Raw genomic sequence first — 14,119 nt, forward strand, 5'->3', positions numbered from 1 at the left:
GGACCAAAGCCTGCTGCTCGCTGACCTGAGGCTGCGCCGGACAGCGGGTGGTGCAGTGACCTCAGATTGCAGTTTGGCTAGGGTAGAAGAAACAAAAGCGTGAGTATGTCGGAGTGCGCCCTGAGCTCTGGTCACCCAAGGCTGCACCGAGTCCCGGTTCTGGATTTAGAATTCCTCACCTTTAGCCCCATCTATTTATCCTTCAGGCACTGTGCACTGGCAGACTGATTTGATCAGCTGTATACTATTTCACCAACTAGTACCTTCACTTGTATTTCACCGACCTCTTAAGCATAACTGATATTTGTGCCTTACATTAAGCGTAATGCAGCAGCAGGCTCGACTCCGCATTATATGGAACGCTGACCCAAATGTCATGAGTGATTACTGACTAATGTCGAAGCTCCTTGTGCTATCTAAGGTTTTAAAGAAGATCCTACATGCTCAGACGCCTGCATTCTTAAAGCTTCTCTGAGCTTTGCTTTCTTACTAATGTTAAATTAACTGAATCCCTGTAATGAGACTCAAACATTGTCTCCTTTTGGCCGTGCGCCTCAATATTCAGTGCAAACTGTTGTGTGGTCAGCGTAGGCCTATGTAGCGCACCACATAGTCGCTATTTGTCCTGAGATACATATCGGAAAGACGACTTAGAAAATGTGATAATAGGCAAAGCACAAGTGTAAAGAATAAGGAAAGAGGGCTGAAACAAAATGAGAAAGAACTGTCCTGCTTGTTATACTTGTTCATATACTGTACCGCCTGTAGTCACTTGTCAGTTGTCTCCTGATGCGATTTCAATGTGGTTTGCCGAATCCTACAATGCCAACATTTCATTTCCCCTCCGGGGGTCCAGCTTGTTCCGGTTGCTGGTATTGTGCTCACTGTCAGGCTGCCAGAGCTTACTGGGAAAATTGAATAGAACAAAGCCATAACTTCTATTAGAAACACCTGGCCTTTCCTGCTGTGACATGTCAAATGTTTCTGCTGTGAAAAAAGACTTTTGTACAATCCCTGGCCATAGAGAAAGGGTTCAGAGACTGGCTGGAAGAGAATCAAACACGAGAACAAAGACAGGCGTCTGATTTCTCAGAAGTTTCTATAATGCAGGAGACAGCATACTCACTTCTTGGATTTATTCTGTGTTACACCGAAAAAACACCAAATATATGGATCCAGCGTCATTTTCATAGGAGGCATTCAGTGTAATAACACACCAAATTATAGCTATTTATTAAAATAACAAATCAACAATTTGAACCCCACCCCCACACTAAAAAAAACCCTACAACTAATGAAGACGATGCATTTATTATTACATTTCCCTTGTGTAAATAAAGACATTAGACTGTAACATGTTGAGGGGCTTACCCTGATGGATACCCTGTGGATTCCCACCATCAACACATTTCCTGTTATGTGCTTCTATGAGCGAGTGAAATGTTATAATTGTATCTTGATACCATGAAATTTCAGATGTGCTGCACACATCTTTTGTGCGTTGTTAGATGTTCACATCCTGTACTGCAGTCTTTATGGTCTCTTTTTTTTAGGGAGGAGGGTGGGGGAGTCGTTAAGCTAGTGGCTGAATAATAATAAAAAAAAAATCCTGTACCTGGGACTTTATGTGAGAGAATTCCACTTTCTTACTTCAATAAAAACTAGCTCTATTTCTTTTTCAGGAAAGTGTTGCCTTTTAGAAATAATGGGAGTTCTCACAGTGCAGGCACAAAGCCCACCTGCAGCTCTTTATCCCTCATTGCACCAACCCGCTCCTTCTCAGAGACATGCAGCAGCCTCATTTCAAATGTTTGTCAGGACAAGAATTATTAACCGTTCATAATGAACGGCGATACCGATGATCCAACCCCCATGTGGCGAAATGTTTTCCTCCACTTGGTTCTGCAACAGTAGCTCATCACTTCAGCAGCAGCTGCATGCCAACATAACAAAGTGTGACTGTGAGGTGTTTTTTCTCACACTTCATTCTATTAAAAGGGTTTTGGGGAGAGTAGCGCCTGAACTATGAAGTGGATCAGTTAAATTCTTATTTGTTCCCAGGAATCTTTGGTCAAACACATCTATCTATCTATCTATCTATCTATCTATCTATCTATCTATCTATCTATCTATCTATCTATCTATCTATCTATCTATCTATCTATCTATCTATCTATCTGTCTATCTATCAATCTATCTATCTATCTATCTATCTATCTATCTATCTATCTATCTATCCGACATTTTTAGCCACAGCCTTTAGCAGGTGTACAGGCGTTTATGTTACACACTCTAAGGTTATCTTCAGCCTCAAAACCTTGACTATTAGTTGAAACTGGGCGGTTCCTTCTCTGCTCTCTACTGCCAGCGCCTTTGGGTTCACTAGGGGTTATGATCGACTGGTGACAGCGCCAAATTATTAATTTGTCATGTTATGATTGGCCACATTAGCCTCAAGGGTCTTCTTTCCTCTTCTTTTTGTGTGTGTTTGTTTGACTGTCTCTCTCCACTCCACTATTTCTCCAAATGTCTCAGGAAAGTCATGCTCATGTAATGTTAGAATGGACTGGACCAAAGGTATTGGTCTGGAGATGACATGTAATACCTGTCGGCAGACAGCCTTAGCCAGTCATTCAATTGCACTTGGTTATTTTTTTATTTAAAAATAGGTATATTTTGCGTTTGCATTGGCTCCAATTATCACGCGGCCCATCGGGAAAACTCTAAGTGCTCCAGATGGCCATTCAGTTTGTCCAATACTTTGCTCTATGGCTAAATACCTGCAAAAACAATGACATTCTCATCGGCCTCAGCTGTCCTTAGTGTTTTGTGCAAATTACCAAATGATAGCATAAATAATGCAAACCCTATACCTGACGTTAGCATTTAGCTCAAAGCAGCCCTATGCCTAGGTAAAGCCTTGCACAGCTGTTGGCATTGCAGTAAACTTGCTCAGAAAATATTAAATACAACGTTTACCAATTATGGACAACACTGGAAAAAGTAATCCATGACTTCACTTATGTATTTCAGTTCTTCATTTTTTTTTTTTTCATATACAACACCCTTTAGGTTTCTAAATGCTTATATGGCTAAACTAATTTTCATTTTTGACCATGAAATGTCAATTTTGTTTTATAAATTTGAAAAGAAATATCAATATCATCATCAATCTTGACGTGTTTGATCACAGTACAGTTACATACGTTTTAAGTTCTGTGTGCAATTAATCATTCATGTTAAGTATGTGGAACACAGCTCCTTTAATGATTGTCCTAATGCCCAGTATTCCAAGTATATCATTAGTATTCTCCAACATTATTAGCACTGTTTGTATGTTGATGCAGATTTACATAATATAATATATATTTTTTTAAACCAGCATGTTGTTAACCACTTTAGGGCAGCCTCAACAAGCTCTATCAAACGGCTGACTCTTTACACATCCAGCAGACATCGTGCAGCGCAGCTCTTTTCACACCAGACATTTTGACTTGTCAATTCGAGGAAAGCACAGGTGTAGATAATACAAATGATGATGCCTGAGTGCTTTTGTGCATGCTGTCCCTCTTCTGCGACCTACTCTGACACGCTTCATAGAACAAAGCCATGGTTTATGTTTTGGTCTTTAATGAAATGCCATGTTTCTGGTCAAACAATACACCAGCACTCTCCATGTACACCTTTTTTTTCTTTTCTAAATGCTCCATTTGTGTTCTCCAGCTGTCTGTCGCTTGGTGCTGGTCACTACAAGCGTCCCCTCTCAACCAACACAGTCACTTGATCCATTATTAAAACAAAACACTGTTCATAGCAGCCTCAAATGTCCAACTTTAGATTAAAAAAGTTTGAGGATTGTGGTCAGAGCTGTGCTCTCTCTCTCTCTCATAGATCTGTGCATTCCCTGAACCCGACTGCAGCCTGTTTGAGCGTTTGAACACGTTGCCTTTGTGAAGGGAGAGACCGTGACTGGCCCCCTGGGGGAGCCTGTTGTGAACAAGGGGAAAATGACAGGTTGCTGTCTGGTGTTCGCCTGCCTCTAATGTCTCTGTCCGGCCATCCAGAAGAAACCAACATGCAGCCCATCCCACTGTAAAGGGACAGAGGCAGAGACGGGGACTCAGAGAGCAGTGATAGAGGGAAGGGACTGGAGGGAGTTTTGTTTCCCTGTCTGGGTTCCTGCACGGGTCAGTGCATCTCACATGTGAATGCACACCTGACACACATGTGCCAGGTCTCGCTTTCTTTCTTGGGTTTTCACTATCTGTCTGGTATATTTTTAAGAGTTGGTGATTTGTGCATTTTTTAGTATTTGACAATATCGTTTCCATCTTATCTTAGACATTAAGGCGCAAACTAGAGCCATTTAGGGTTCTCTTTTCAGTAAAATAAGGTACATTCACAAAGGCTTTCATGCAGACTGCGCTCAGGGGATTCTACCCTGAACCCTTTTATATTTCAAGGATGTCCTCTGGAACCCACCCAAGGGTTTTACCAAGAACCCTTAACACTCATGCTTTCAACAGTCCTTGAAGAACTCTTACTTCCAAAAAGGGTTCTTCCAAAGCAAATTTTTCAGATATAACACACTCTGAACACTTTTTCTCAGGGTGTACATGTAACTCTTTCTCCCTTGACCGGCCCCTCCCTGTAGGATGCTTTTGAAGTGCTGGCAGAGAGCTATGAATTCAATGAGATCGAGGGTCCGTGTCTGGCCTTCAGGAGAGCTGCGTCCGTGCTGAAGAGTCTGCCCCGGGCAGTGCGATGCCTGGGGGAAACGCAGGACTTGCCCTGCCTGGGAGAACACATGAAGGCAGTCATGGAGGTAAGGCCCAGAGTCGTCTGCATGCGTAGACAGCCAGTCCATCTGTATTATGTGCTGAGAATAGCGGTCGCATGAAACAACAGTGGTTTATTTGAGCGTCCATGCAACATTTTTTTTAACATAGCACAAAGGCTCTCAAATTTCCAAACAAGGAGAGTTTTGTGTGCAAACAATAGATAATGCATTGTTTAGTGTGATGGATAACCTCTCACCACACACCTTTCAGGTCTCGTGACCTTGATCTTCATACTCATTTGAAATCATCTCAAATCAGAGGTTGCCGTAGAAAGTTTTGAAAATGCATTAGAAAATGCTCAGCAGTAAGGCTAAGTGTGTTTTGTTTGTGGTTAATAAACTACTTTCAATGAACCCTTTTTCTCTCTGGATTATGGTCACTGTTACTCCCCGCCTCCCCAAGACATCAGTCAGGTAATTTAACAATTAGTAACAGTTAAAGATATTATAATATACATACAAATATGGACTAATCCGCCACTGAAAATAGTCCCTAAGAACTCCTTAGAGATTATGTTCTCATTCAGAAACAGTAGGCTTGAGGTTATGACCTTTGACCACCAACAATAAATCAGTTCATCCTCGAGTTCAAGTAAACGTTCCTGAGATGTGGCACTCACAAGAACGAACAGAACGATGTACTGTGAAGGCTGGAATCCATTATGAAAGCTCACAAAGCACAATGTGCATCAAGTGACAACACATCATGAATTCTGCAGTACAGCCAGTTATTATCATCCAACCCAATCATCATCGGTTAAAAAATATCATCACCATCATTACCCAATAATGGGATACGACTCTTCCTCAGCTGACTCATCGGAAGCATTTCACATCTGAGAGACAAAAAATAAATGAAAGACATGTCAGCTGCTCTCCTTGACCTTGTCGTCTCCTCACAGAGCGAGTATTTCATACTTTTTCCATCAACGTCTGTTCAGATTGTGCGAGTGCGCTGTCAAGAACAATGTAGTTGCTTTTTCTTTCCTAACAACACCGATCTGCGCAAACACATGTATGCTTTCAGGTGACAATAAAATGGAATTTCATCTTGCAAGAACACGTTGACTGTGAGTTATTGAAGGCTTAAAAAAAAATAAAAAAAAATGAAACAACCTAAAAAAATAGCAAAAACAGTTTTGAAATTCTAAATCCTGGACAGACAGACACTCAATCTCACATAACACACGCTCACACATGAGCACACACACAGGCATGACAGGCATCACACCGATTTATCTCGTCTTTTGGGGGCGAGGGGGGAATAGTCTTCTTGGGTCACTTGGTAATCATCCCCTCACCTACAGTCGTGCTCAGGGCAGAAATCACGGCGAGTTGTCAGGGAAAGTGTCGAGAAATGTTTGCTCGGAGAGAGCGCAGAGTCCCTGCAGGAGGAGCAGGGTGCAGCTCTGCAGTCCAACTCTCTGACACAACAAACCTAACAGACACGCGGCGGGTCTCGGAGCAAGTTTCACAATCTGTCAAATCTGTCAGCGCGGAGGCAGAGTCATTAAACAAAATAACATAAACGTCCCCCGAGACTAAATTAGAATGCCTGTGAATGACCTCTCCCTGTTGTTGTTCTTACATGATTCAGACACACACCCAGCGGTGAGGGTTTGTTTCTTCTTCTCCTTCTTCTCCTTCCGCTAGATTGTCTCTTTGAACAGATCGCAGCTCAAAACGAGTAAAAAAAAATGACACGACACGAAAAAACAAAAGTGAAACCAAACAGAGTGAAAACAAAACGCCTGACGTGCCTGTGAACATCGGAGTGACACTCTCGTCAGCAGCGGCTGAATCGAAAAGATATAAACCTACTGACATGAAAGTCTGGGAGCACCGATGCAGAGTTGGGGAGGAATAGTCAGTACAAGTGTGTGTGTGTGTGTGTGTGTGTGTGTGTGTGTGTGTGTGAGAGACACGGTGCATGTGGAGAGAAGTCTGGCCTCCACCTCCCCCCCAGCTCAAAAGCAGGGAGCATTCTCCGTGCGTCTGAGGGGTTTGGCCTTAACTCAAGGGTTGAAAAGCAGCAGTGGACGGGTGGATGCATCATTGAGCAGTGAAGGCTGCTGTAAAAACTGCCCCACACTCACATGCAGGTACACAAGTTCACCGGCCCACTGATACTCAACGATGTCGCTCCACGCGCTCGCTCAACAGATACGCCGGGATTGGTACCTGATGTGTGGATTTTGTGATTCTGAAACATGACACACAGACGACGATACAACTTTTACGTCTGGTCACTCTGCTGCAACTTTCCACAATCAACCATTTATCAAGCTGATGTACATAGCAAATGGTAATTCACAATTCTTAAATCCTATGACACAATAAATAATTCACGAAGCCAAACAACACAACGTTCCTATTTGACGCCATTTTCCCGCGCGCCGCACACCGGACAATCAAACCTCGACAAACCCATTCATATACGCACTTACAGACATTCATCTACCTGCTCACGAGCTAACAACACAATCCCAACAAACTCACTCACTCTTCATTCTTTCCTCACCCACCTGAAACACGACACACAGACGACAATACAACGTTTACGTCTGGTCACTCTGCTGCAACTTTCCAGAATGAGGAAACGTCACTCGCGATGTTGTGGTGGACTGCACTTGAATACAGAATTAAACATTTCAGTTATTTAAAACAAAGTATTACACCACTTATATGTACAAGGTTCCCGGTAAACTATTTGAATACACTGGTGGGCGTTACACCTTGTAAAATCCAAAAGAAACACACACATGCTCGTTTCCATTGCCAATCGACCTTTCACAGTCACCCCAGTGGAGGTGGCTGATATTAACCAGATAACCTTGTTTTATGCCTCCCCCTACATAAATGGAGGCAGTTAACAAATGCAGCCTGCAAATTAGTCGTGCTCTGCCGAGACAATTAAAGGCGGGACAAAGTTGTTGCGGAGCAAACAGAAGCTAAAGGGAGGGAAAACGTTACCTTGGGCTTTTTTTTTTTTAATTTTATGAACGCCATAAAACACGGTATTAATCCCAGGTTTCACAACAACAAAGTCGTTATTTCTTGAAAATAAATGGAAAATGAGGACTCGAGGAGCCCCCTGATTTCAATGGAAACAGTTTTTTAAAATGGGCTATTTGAGGCCACTTTTTAATTGCTGATGGAATGGGAACCCGTGGAGAGTATAGCATGCCGATGCTGAAACCAAGAGTGTTTTTTTTTCTCAGGGACATTATCTGCCTTTTATATTTTGCAGGAGGTCCTCCAATGTGGTCGTTCATTGGAAGTTGAGAAGCTCCTCTCTGATGAAAGGTATCAAACACTTAAGGTCAGTAGTCGGGGGGAAAAACAACAACTCCATCCTCAGTTTCGCTTTCCTCATTTTTGGTGCTTTGAAATTGTTGCGAACATGATTTGCATTTGCTATCTCTTAAGGACGCAGAGCTCTTCAAAACTCTTTGAATGTTCAACACCTCACTCTCCCCACCCCCCATGTGAAGAGCCTGTCATTTCAGAAAGCATGTCTTCTTGATTACGTCCTTACCTCGTTTCCTGCCAGCTGTTCACAAGTGTGTTTGGGGTTGGACCCAAGACGGCTGACAAGTGGTACCGCAGAGGGCTGCGCTCATTCAGCGACATTCTGGCAGACCGCAGCATTCATCTGAACCGGATGCAGCAAAGTGGTACGTCAACATCTCAGCACTTCCACTCTGCCACTCCACAAATTACAGTCTGAAAATCACAATTCAAGTTTGCTTCCAAGAGACTGGAAATTTTATTTTTTGGGGTCTCTTAGGAGGCTCCTTATGCAGGGCGGCGGCTGTAATGTGCTTTCTCCAAAAGGGATGTGAGATGTGACCAACAATGACTTTCCAGTGAAAACACAAAGGCAAAGGCAGCAGGGGTGTTTAAATACAAAATCAATGAACAGTGACTGTGGGGGGGGGGACCATCCAAGCAGGACATATAAGCAGACGACCATGAGCGATCACTGACTTACACTGGGGAGAGAGTTATGGTTTGTTTCAAAGGTTAGAGGTACTTGTAAGAGGATCTCAAATATTATCTCAAATGTCTGTGTTAGGGGGCGGGGGTTGTGGAATATTAAGTATATCCACAGATTGATGACTTATATGACTTAATATGGCGGACAGTTTCCAGAGCAGTGAATGAATGGTGAACGACTAAGAGTCTGCAGCAAGGTCTTAGCGGCTCTGGAAGGCTCAATGTGAAGGAAACCAACCTGTTATACAGACAAGAAGTTCAGCTCCAAAACTAAGCTTTTTGATCTTTTGAATTATTTGGTCATTAGCAGTCTTAGTCATGTAAATGTAACACTTGTCCAGACGGGAGTGTCAGAAATGAAGACCATTGGCAACCTCCAGCAGAGGTGTTAAGATGTGAGTGGTGAGCAGAAAGGTCGTTGTGTTAAGTCACTCGTAAGAGTTCGTGATATCTTTTCCGAGAGATGGACGAGATGAAAATGGCTCGAGGGATGTGAGAAATGTGATATATTTTGAGCCTCGTTAGCAGCATGTCTCTGTGAGGGCAATATTGGACTGTTGGTTGGCCAACCACTTAAGTACAGACTGAAAAAATCTCAACAACTATTGGATGGATTGCCATTTTGTACAGACATTCGCAGTCTCCAGAGGATGTGGCCTCTCTGATGACGTCTCTGGACTGTAGTTCGCCAGTGTGTTCATCACCGCTTATCATGGCTACCATCTCAGGTTAGCATGTCGGCTAAGGTTCGTTAAATATCTTATTCGGTAATGATGATGATGTTATACAGAGTAGTATTAGTTTTACTAGTATTACGTAGTAGTTTTACCTGATGACAGCGCTAGTTCACAAGTTTAGAAAGACTGTAAAAGTATGCATCCTTCCAATTGTTGTTGAGATGGTTCACTCAATGAACCTCAAATGACCACCTCATTGGGTCAGTGGGGAAAATCCTCCGGGAACTATGAATGTCTGATGAATTGCCATTGCCATTTATTTATTTTTTAATAGTTGTTGAGATATTTCAGTCTGGCCCAGAGGGGTGGAACTGACCGACAGACCGAGGCTGCCATCCTTGGAGCCGTGGCATCGCTGAATGTTATAGTTCAGAGCGTATCTGCGGTGGTCATTCTCTCAGGCGATGGCCACGCTCGAATCTGGAAGAGCTGTCCGGGTGAACGGGAATGCAGCAGCCTCTGGACATGTAGATCGCATCAGCCTCAATCGTTGTTGGTGACAGAAATCCCACGGAGCGTTTAATGTGCGTGGTTAAATGACTCGGAGGGAGCTAGCTTTTCATTTGAATTTGTCCTCTGCTTCTGCTCAGGAGGTTGCTGGATACCTATTCTGGAGCACTGCACGGGGCTGTAATTCACAACATTATATCACACCGCTCACATGTTCCCATTCAGTTCGAAAACTCCATCTGATGATATATTAGGCCGACAGGCATCTTCATCAAACCGGTCATAATCCATCATTCAGAACACGGCAGTCTTCGCACCGCGCCGAGAAATAATGCCAGCTTTTGTTGAGGGAAATTTGTTTGATCCCCAATCTCTCTCTGTATTCTGCAAATCTTAAAAGGTCTGAAAAACATTAATTGTTTCATTATATTAATCTGCTGTGCAGACAAATATTATCAAGGATTTTGTTGTTGATTGGAGGGGCGGTCGGAGTGATCGCACGGGCAATTTTTTTCTGTTCTAAGATTGAAAATGTATGTTTTTTTATGTACAAATTGAGATGCATAAAATCAACAAGATACCCATCAATCCTAATTTCCGCTCAGTATCTCCACTGGCTGTAATCCTGTTGTGTCTGCAGCAGCCGTGCACCGCTCGTCGCCCTGCGTCAGCCAGCAGAACACAGCACATTTTACTTTACTTTTAATTCACCCTGACTCGTCACTTCTCAGGAGCAATTGGCTAGGATTGATGGCTGGCTTTCAGACTAACAACCATGTGGTCTCGTCCCCACAGGTTTTCTGCATTATGGAGACATATCCAGGGCTGTCAGCAAAGCGGAGGCCCGGTCCCTGAGGAACATTATCGACGGAGCTGCCCGTGCGATCACTCCGACCGCCATACTAGCGCTGACAGGTGGCTTTCGCAGGTACACAACTCGTATGTTCCTCCTTCGCTCTATTGATATGGAATAGCACTTCCTGGCCTGCATTTATTCTTGTTTTCCACTGTCGTGGGAATGCAAGGATATTAGAAAAGTTTCAAGAGGTCTGCTTGAGTCGTCCTCTTTTTGACTAACTGCTGCCACACAGTCACAGTTCGTGGTTTAGAAGCATCAGAGCTGCTGGCACTTCAGTGCATCCTGCAGTTGATAGGATTTAGTAGATCAATTGTGTTGACGTGACAACACAACACACGGTCACCCTCCCTTTGCTGGTAAAAAAAAGACAACATTCTCCGACATGGTATTGCATTTACATTAAGATGTTGAAATGCATTACATTGCCAATCTCAAAGTGCACGGTGAGTGCTCTTGCAAAGCCACCTACTGAGTGCAGCTATGTGCTCGCAGCCGGAGCCTCCATCTACCGCCACCTCTTTGTGCTGCTCTTTCCTTTTTTATGTGCCTGAGTAAGCGCGGGGCACTCTGTTCCATGGTGTTGTAAAAATCCAGCCGTAACCAGTGGCGTGTGTGGTAAATAATTCAAAAGCCGTCTGGCAGTGAGGACAGGCGCTTGCCTCTCAACAGGGGTGACAGAGCTGCCACAGCTTAGCTTATGGCCTTTAATAGTGCCCGCGACAAACATAAAATTTCTCTAAACGTCTTGTGAATGTTCGACCTTTTTCTTTACTCGCTGTATTCTAACGCATTCCAGTTTGGCAAATTTTTTAAAATGATCATAGACGGACTGAAGTGAGACAAAGTAAACAGCCACTTCTGTGCAATTAGCAATTCTTCATTGAAAGCTAATATGCTAAGCTATTGTAATAGCAGTGGTGATGAGTCATAAGCTGTGTCCCATTATGTTCTACATCGACATTTAGTTTTGTTCCGCCAGCAGAATATGTTGGCCTTAATATTATACTGTTTTTCAGTTAGAACACAATAATCAGTAATGTTGACTGTTTTATACTAAAGACTAACGTGTGCCGAACGACGTCAAACTGTATGTGTGTATAATACTGCATTGATTACCGTGGAAATCAAAAATCAGAGTAGGGAATGACGTCAAACCTGACTGCAATCATGTACAACAAGTCGTACACCTTAATGGAGTTTGCTCCATTTAAGTTTGCTCTCTTAAGGTTAGCATTGTTAGCAACACAAGTTAATAACACTTGACACCAGTGTTTTGCTCATACAAACAGCGTGGCAACATGTCCACAAATGGAAGTTGGACAATACTGTATGTATGACTGATTTAATGAGACACAAATAGGAATGCTAATAAACAGCACATTATCACAACTTATTTTCACTGTTTATGGGTGAAACAACCATCTTGGATTTTGAGGTTGGAGGGGTTTGCCCGATTCGCCCGACCACACACAACATATACGGTATTGGCCATACCAGACCAAGTAAGTGGGTAGCAGTAAAACACCTGAATGTAATACATTCAGGTTGTTTTTTTTGTGTGCATTTTATTGTTTATGAATTCAACTTCTCATTTCTAAGAAGAATATTGCGTTTACTCAAAGACCGAGGTGATTCCTGGACCGGGGTGTGTATTTGATTTCTGGACCGGGGAGTGTGTTTGATTTGTCTCAGTAGTTGTGGGTCCACAGCTTTCTTAAACAAAGATGATATTAAACTGCACAAACAAAACCTCCCAAAAAAGACATCCAATCTCTAATCTCTAAAATGATAAATGACATCTGGAATGATATCTGATTATGTAAATAACTGCTCCTCAAGGGGATGATGTGGTAAACTGATGGGGAAAGCGATTAGAGCATCATGCATAGTTAACATCAAGAATGAAGGGGAGGAATGGCGCAGGATTTATGGGCCAGGAGCCTGCTGAAAAGCGTAAAGGGGCCTGTAAGGGAACTTTTATGGCTTCCAACTCAGGGAGATGAATTTATTTCATCTCATATTTGGTGCAGGCTTGGAGAGAATAACATGAGACCTAATTGGAATCACGCAGAGCTATATTTGAAGAAAGATGACTTGTACATTATCAGTCGTAAGTAAGTAATTTACCTTTATCTCGCCGAAAAAGCAGAATCTCCAGAAATGGGTTGAGCACAACTATAAGGCCTATACGCCAAAATAGTTCATATGCTCTCTTAAGATGCCGGCAGCACCACTAATAACCCACTAATTCTCTCCTGTGTGACATATTTTAAAATGTTCCCTTCTAAAGTCCTGTCAAAGCTCAATTTAATTACCTCTAATTTCCAGCGCGATGTAGAGTCTCTTATTAACTCCGTCTTTCCAGCCGATAGCCCTTGTCGAAAAATGAAGAAGCACACACACCCTATACCTCCTTACAGAGATGTACGCGGCTCCGGCACATCTTTCATCTTTGGATATTGTACACAGAGAAAATAACTTGGCTTCCAAAAGTTGCACGAAATAAGTGCCGTGCTCCAGTAAACTCAAGCTGTCATCCACTTCAGAGGGACACAGCGTGGCAGGGATTTGTTGACGCCGCTGACATTAGCCTTATTGAAAGGACAGCTGTGGAAGGCGGGTGACAAGTCTTAAAGCGGTTTTGTTGGGGGGGGAGGATTAAAAATAGATTAGGCTTGGAAATACAGCTCTTACCACCACTGCGTGTGAAATGCTCACATGGTGTCAGCAGAATATGTGTTTATTTCGGCGTGAAGCCTGCAACTCCCTGCAGTGGATCTTATTTACCATCAGATTGTCTGGAATATGACTCAAAGTGACAATGATGAGGGGTCTAGTGGTGTCTGCTTTCAGATCCTCAGACAGGGGCTGAGTCCCACTGCATCGTTTCTCTCGAACAACAACCGAGATGAATAACCCTTATCAGTTTAGCTCCGAGTGTCATGATTTTTATAAACAACTCTGTTATCGACTTGGAGGGGAAAGAGCTAAATGAGCTGTCTGATCTTGAGGTATGCCCCACGTACGCTTTTACACTTGTGCTTTTTCTTGTTTTTATGTCATGTCTTCCTGGTTATCACCTCATTTTTCTGTGTTAGCAAGAATCTTAAAGGGACAGTTAACCCCAAACACAAGTTATTTTCCTCTTACCTGTAGTGCTATTTATCAATCGAGATTGTTTTAGTGTGAGCTGCCTAGTTTTGGAGATATCGACCAATAAGATGACTGCCATCT

General features: G+C 42.9%; 1 protein-coding gene across 1 annotated transcript in view; it reads left to right on the top strand.

The window, feature by feature from the left end:
• The window catches only part of dntt (deoxynucleotidyltransferase, terminal), a 72,149-nt gene that overhangs the window by 17,031 nt on the left and 40,999 nt on the right, over nucleotides 1-14,119 (top strand). The window contains exons 4-7 of the mRNA XM_068567724.1: nucleotides 4,655-4,825; nucleotides 8,091-8,162; nucleotides 8,394-8,517; nucleotides 10,822-10,954. Coding sequence (XP_068423825.1) covers nucleotides 4,655-4,825; nucleotides 8,091-8,162; nucleotides 8,394-8,517; nucleotides 10,822-10,954 — 500 coding nt within the window. The remainder of the gene's footprint in view (nucleotides 1-4,654; nucleotides 4,826-8,090; nucleotides 8,163-8,393; nucleotides 8,518-10,821; nucleotides 10,955-14,119) is intronic.

Source organism: Clinocottus analis, unplaced genomic scaffold (genome assembly GCF_023055335.1).
Source record: "Clinocottus analis isolate CAN_PGR_092001 unplaced genomic scaffold, fCliAna1.0.p SCAF_8, whole genome shotgun sequence".
NCBI classification, from domain to species: domain Eukaryota; kingdom Metazoa; phylum Chordata; class Actinopteri; order Perciformes; family Cottidae; genus Clinocottus; species Clinocottus analis.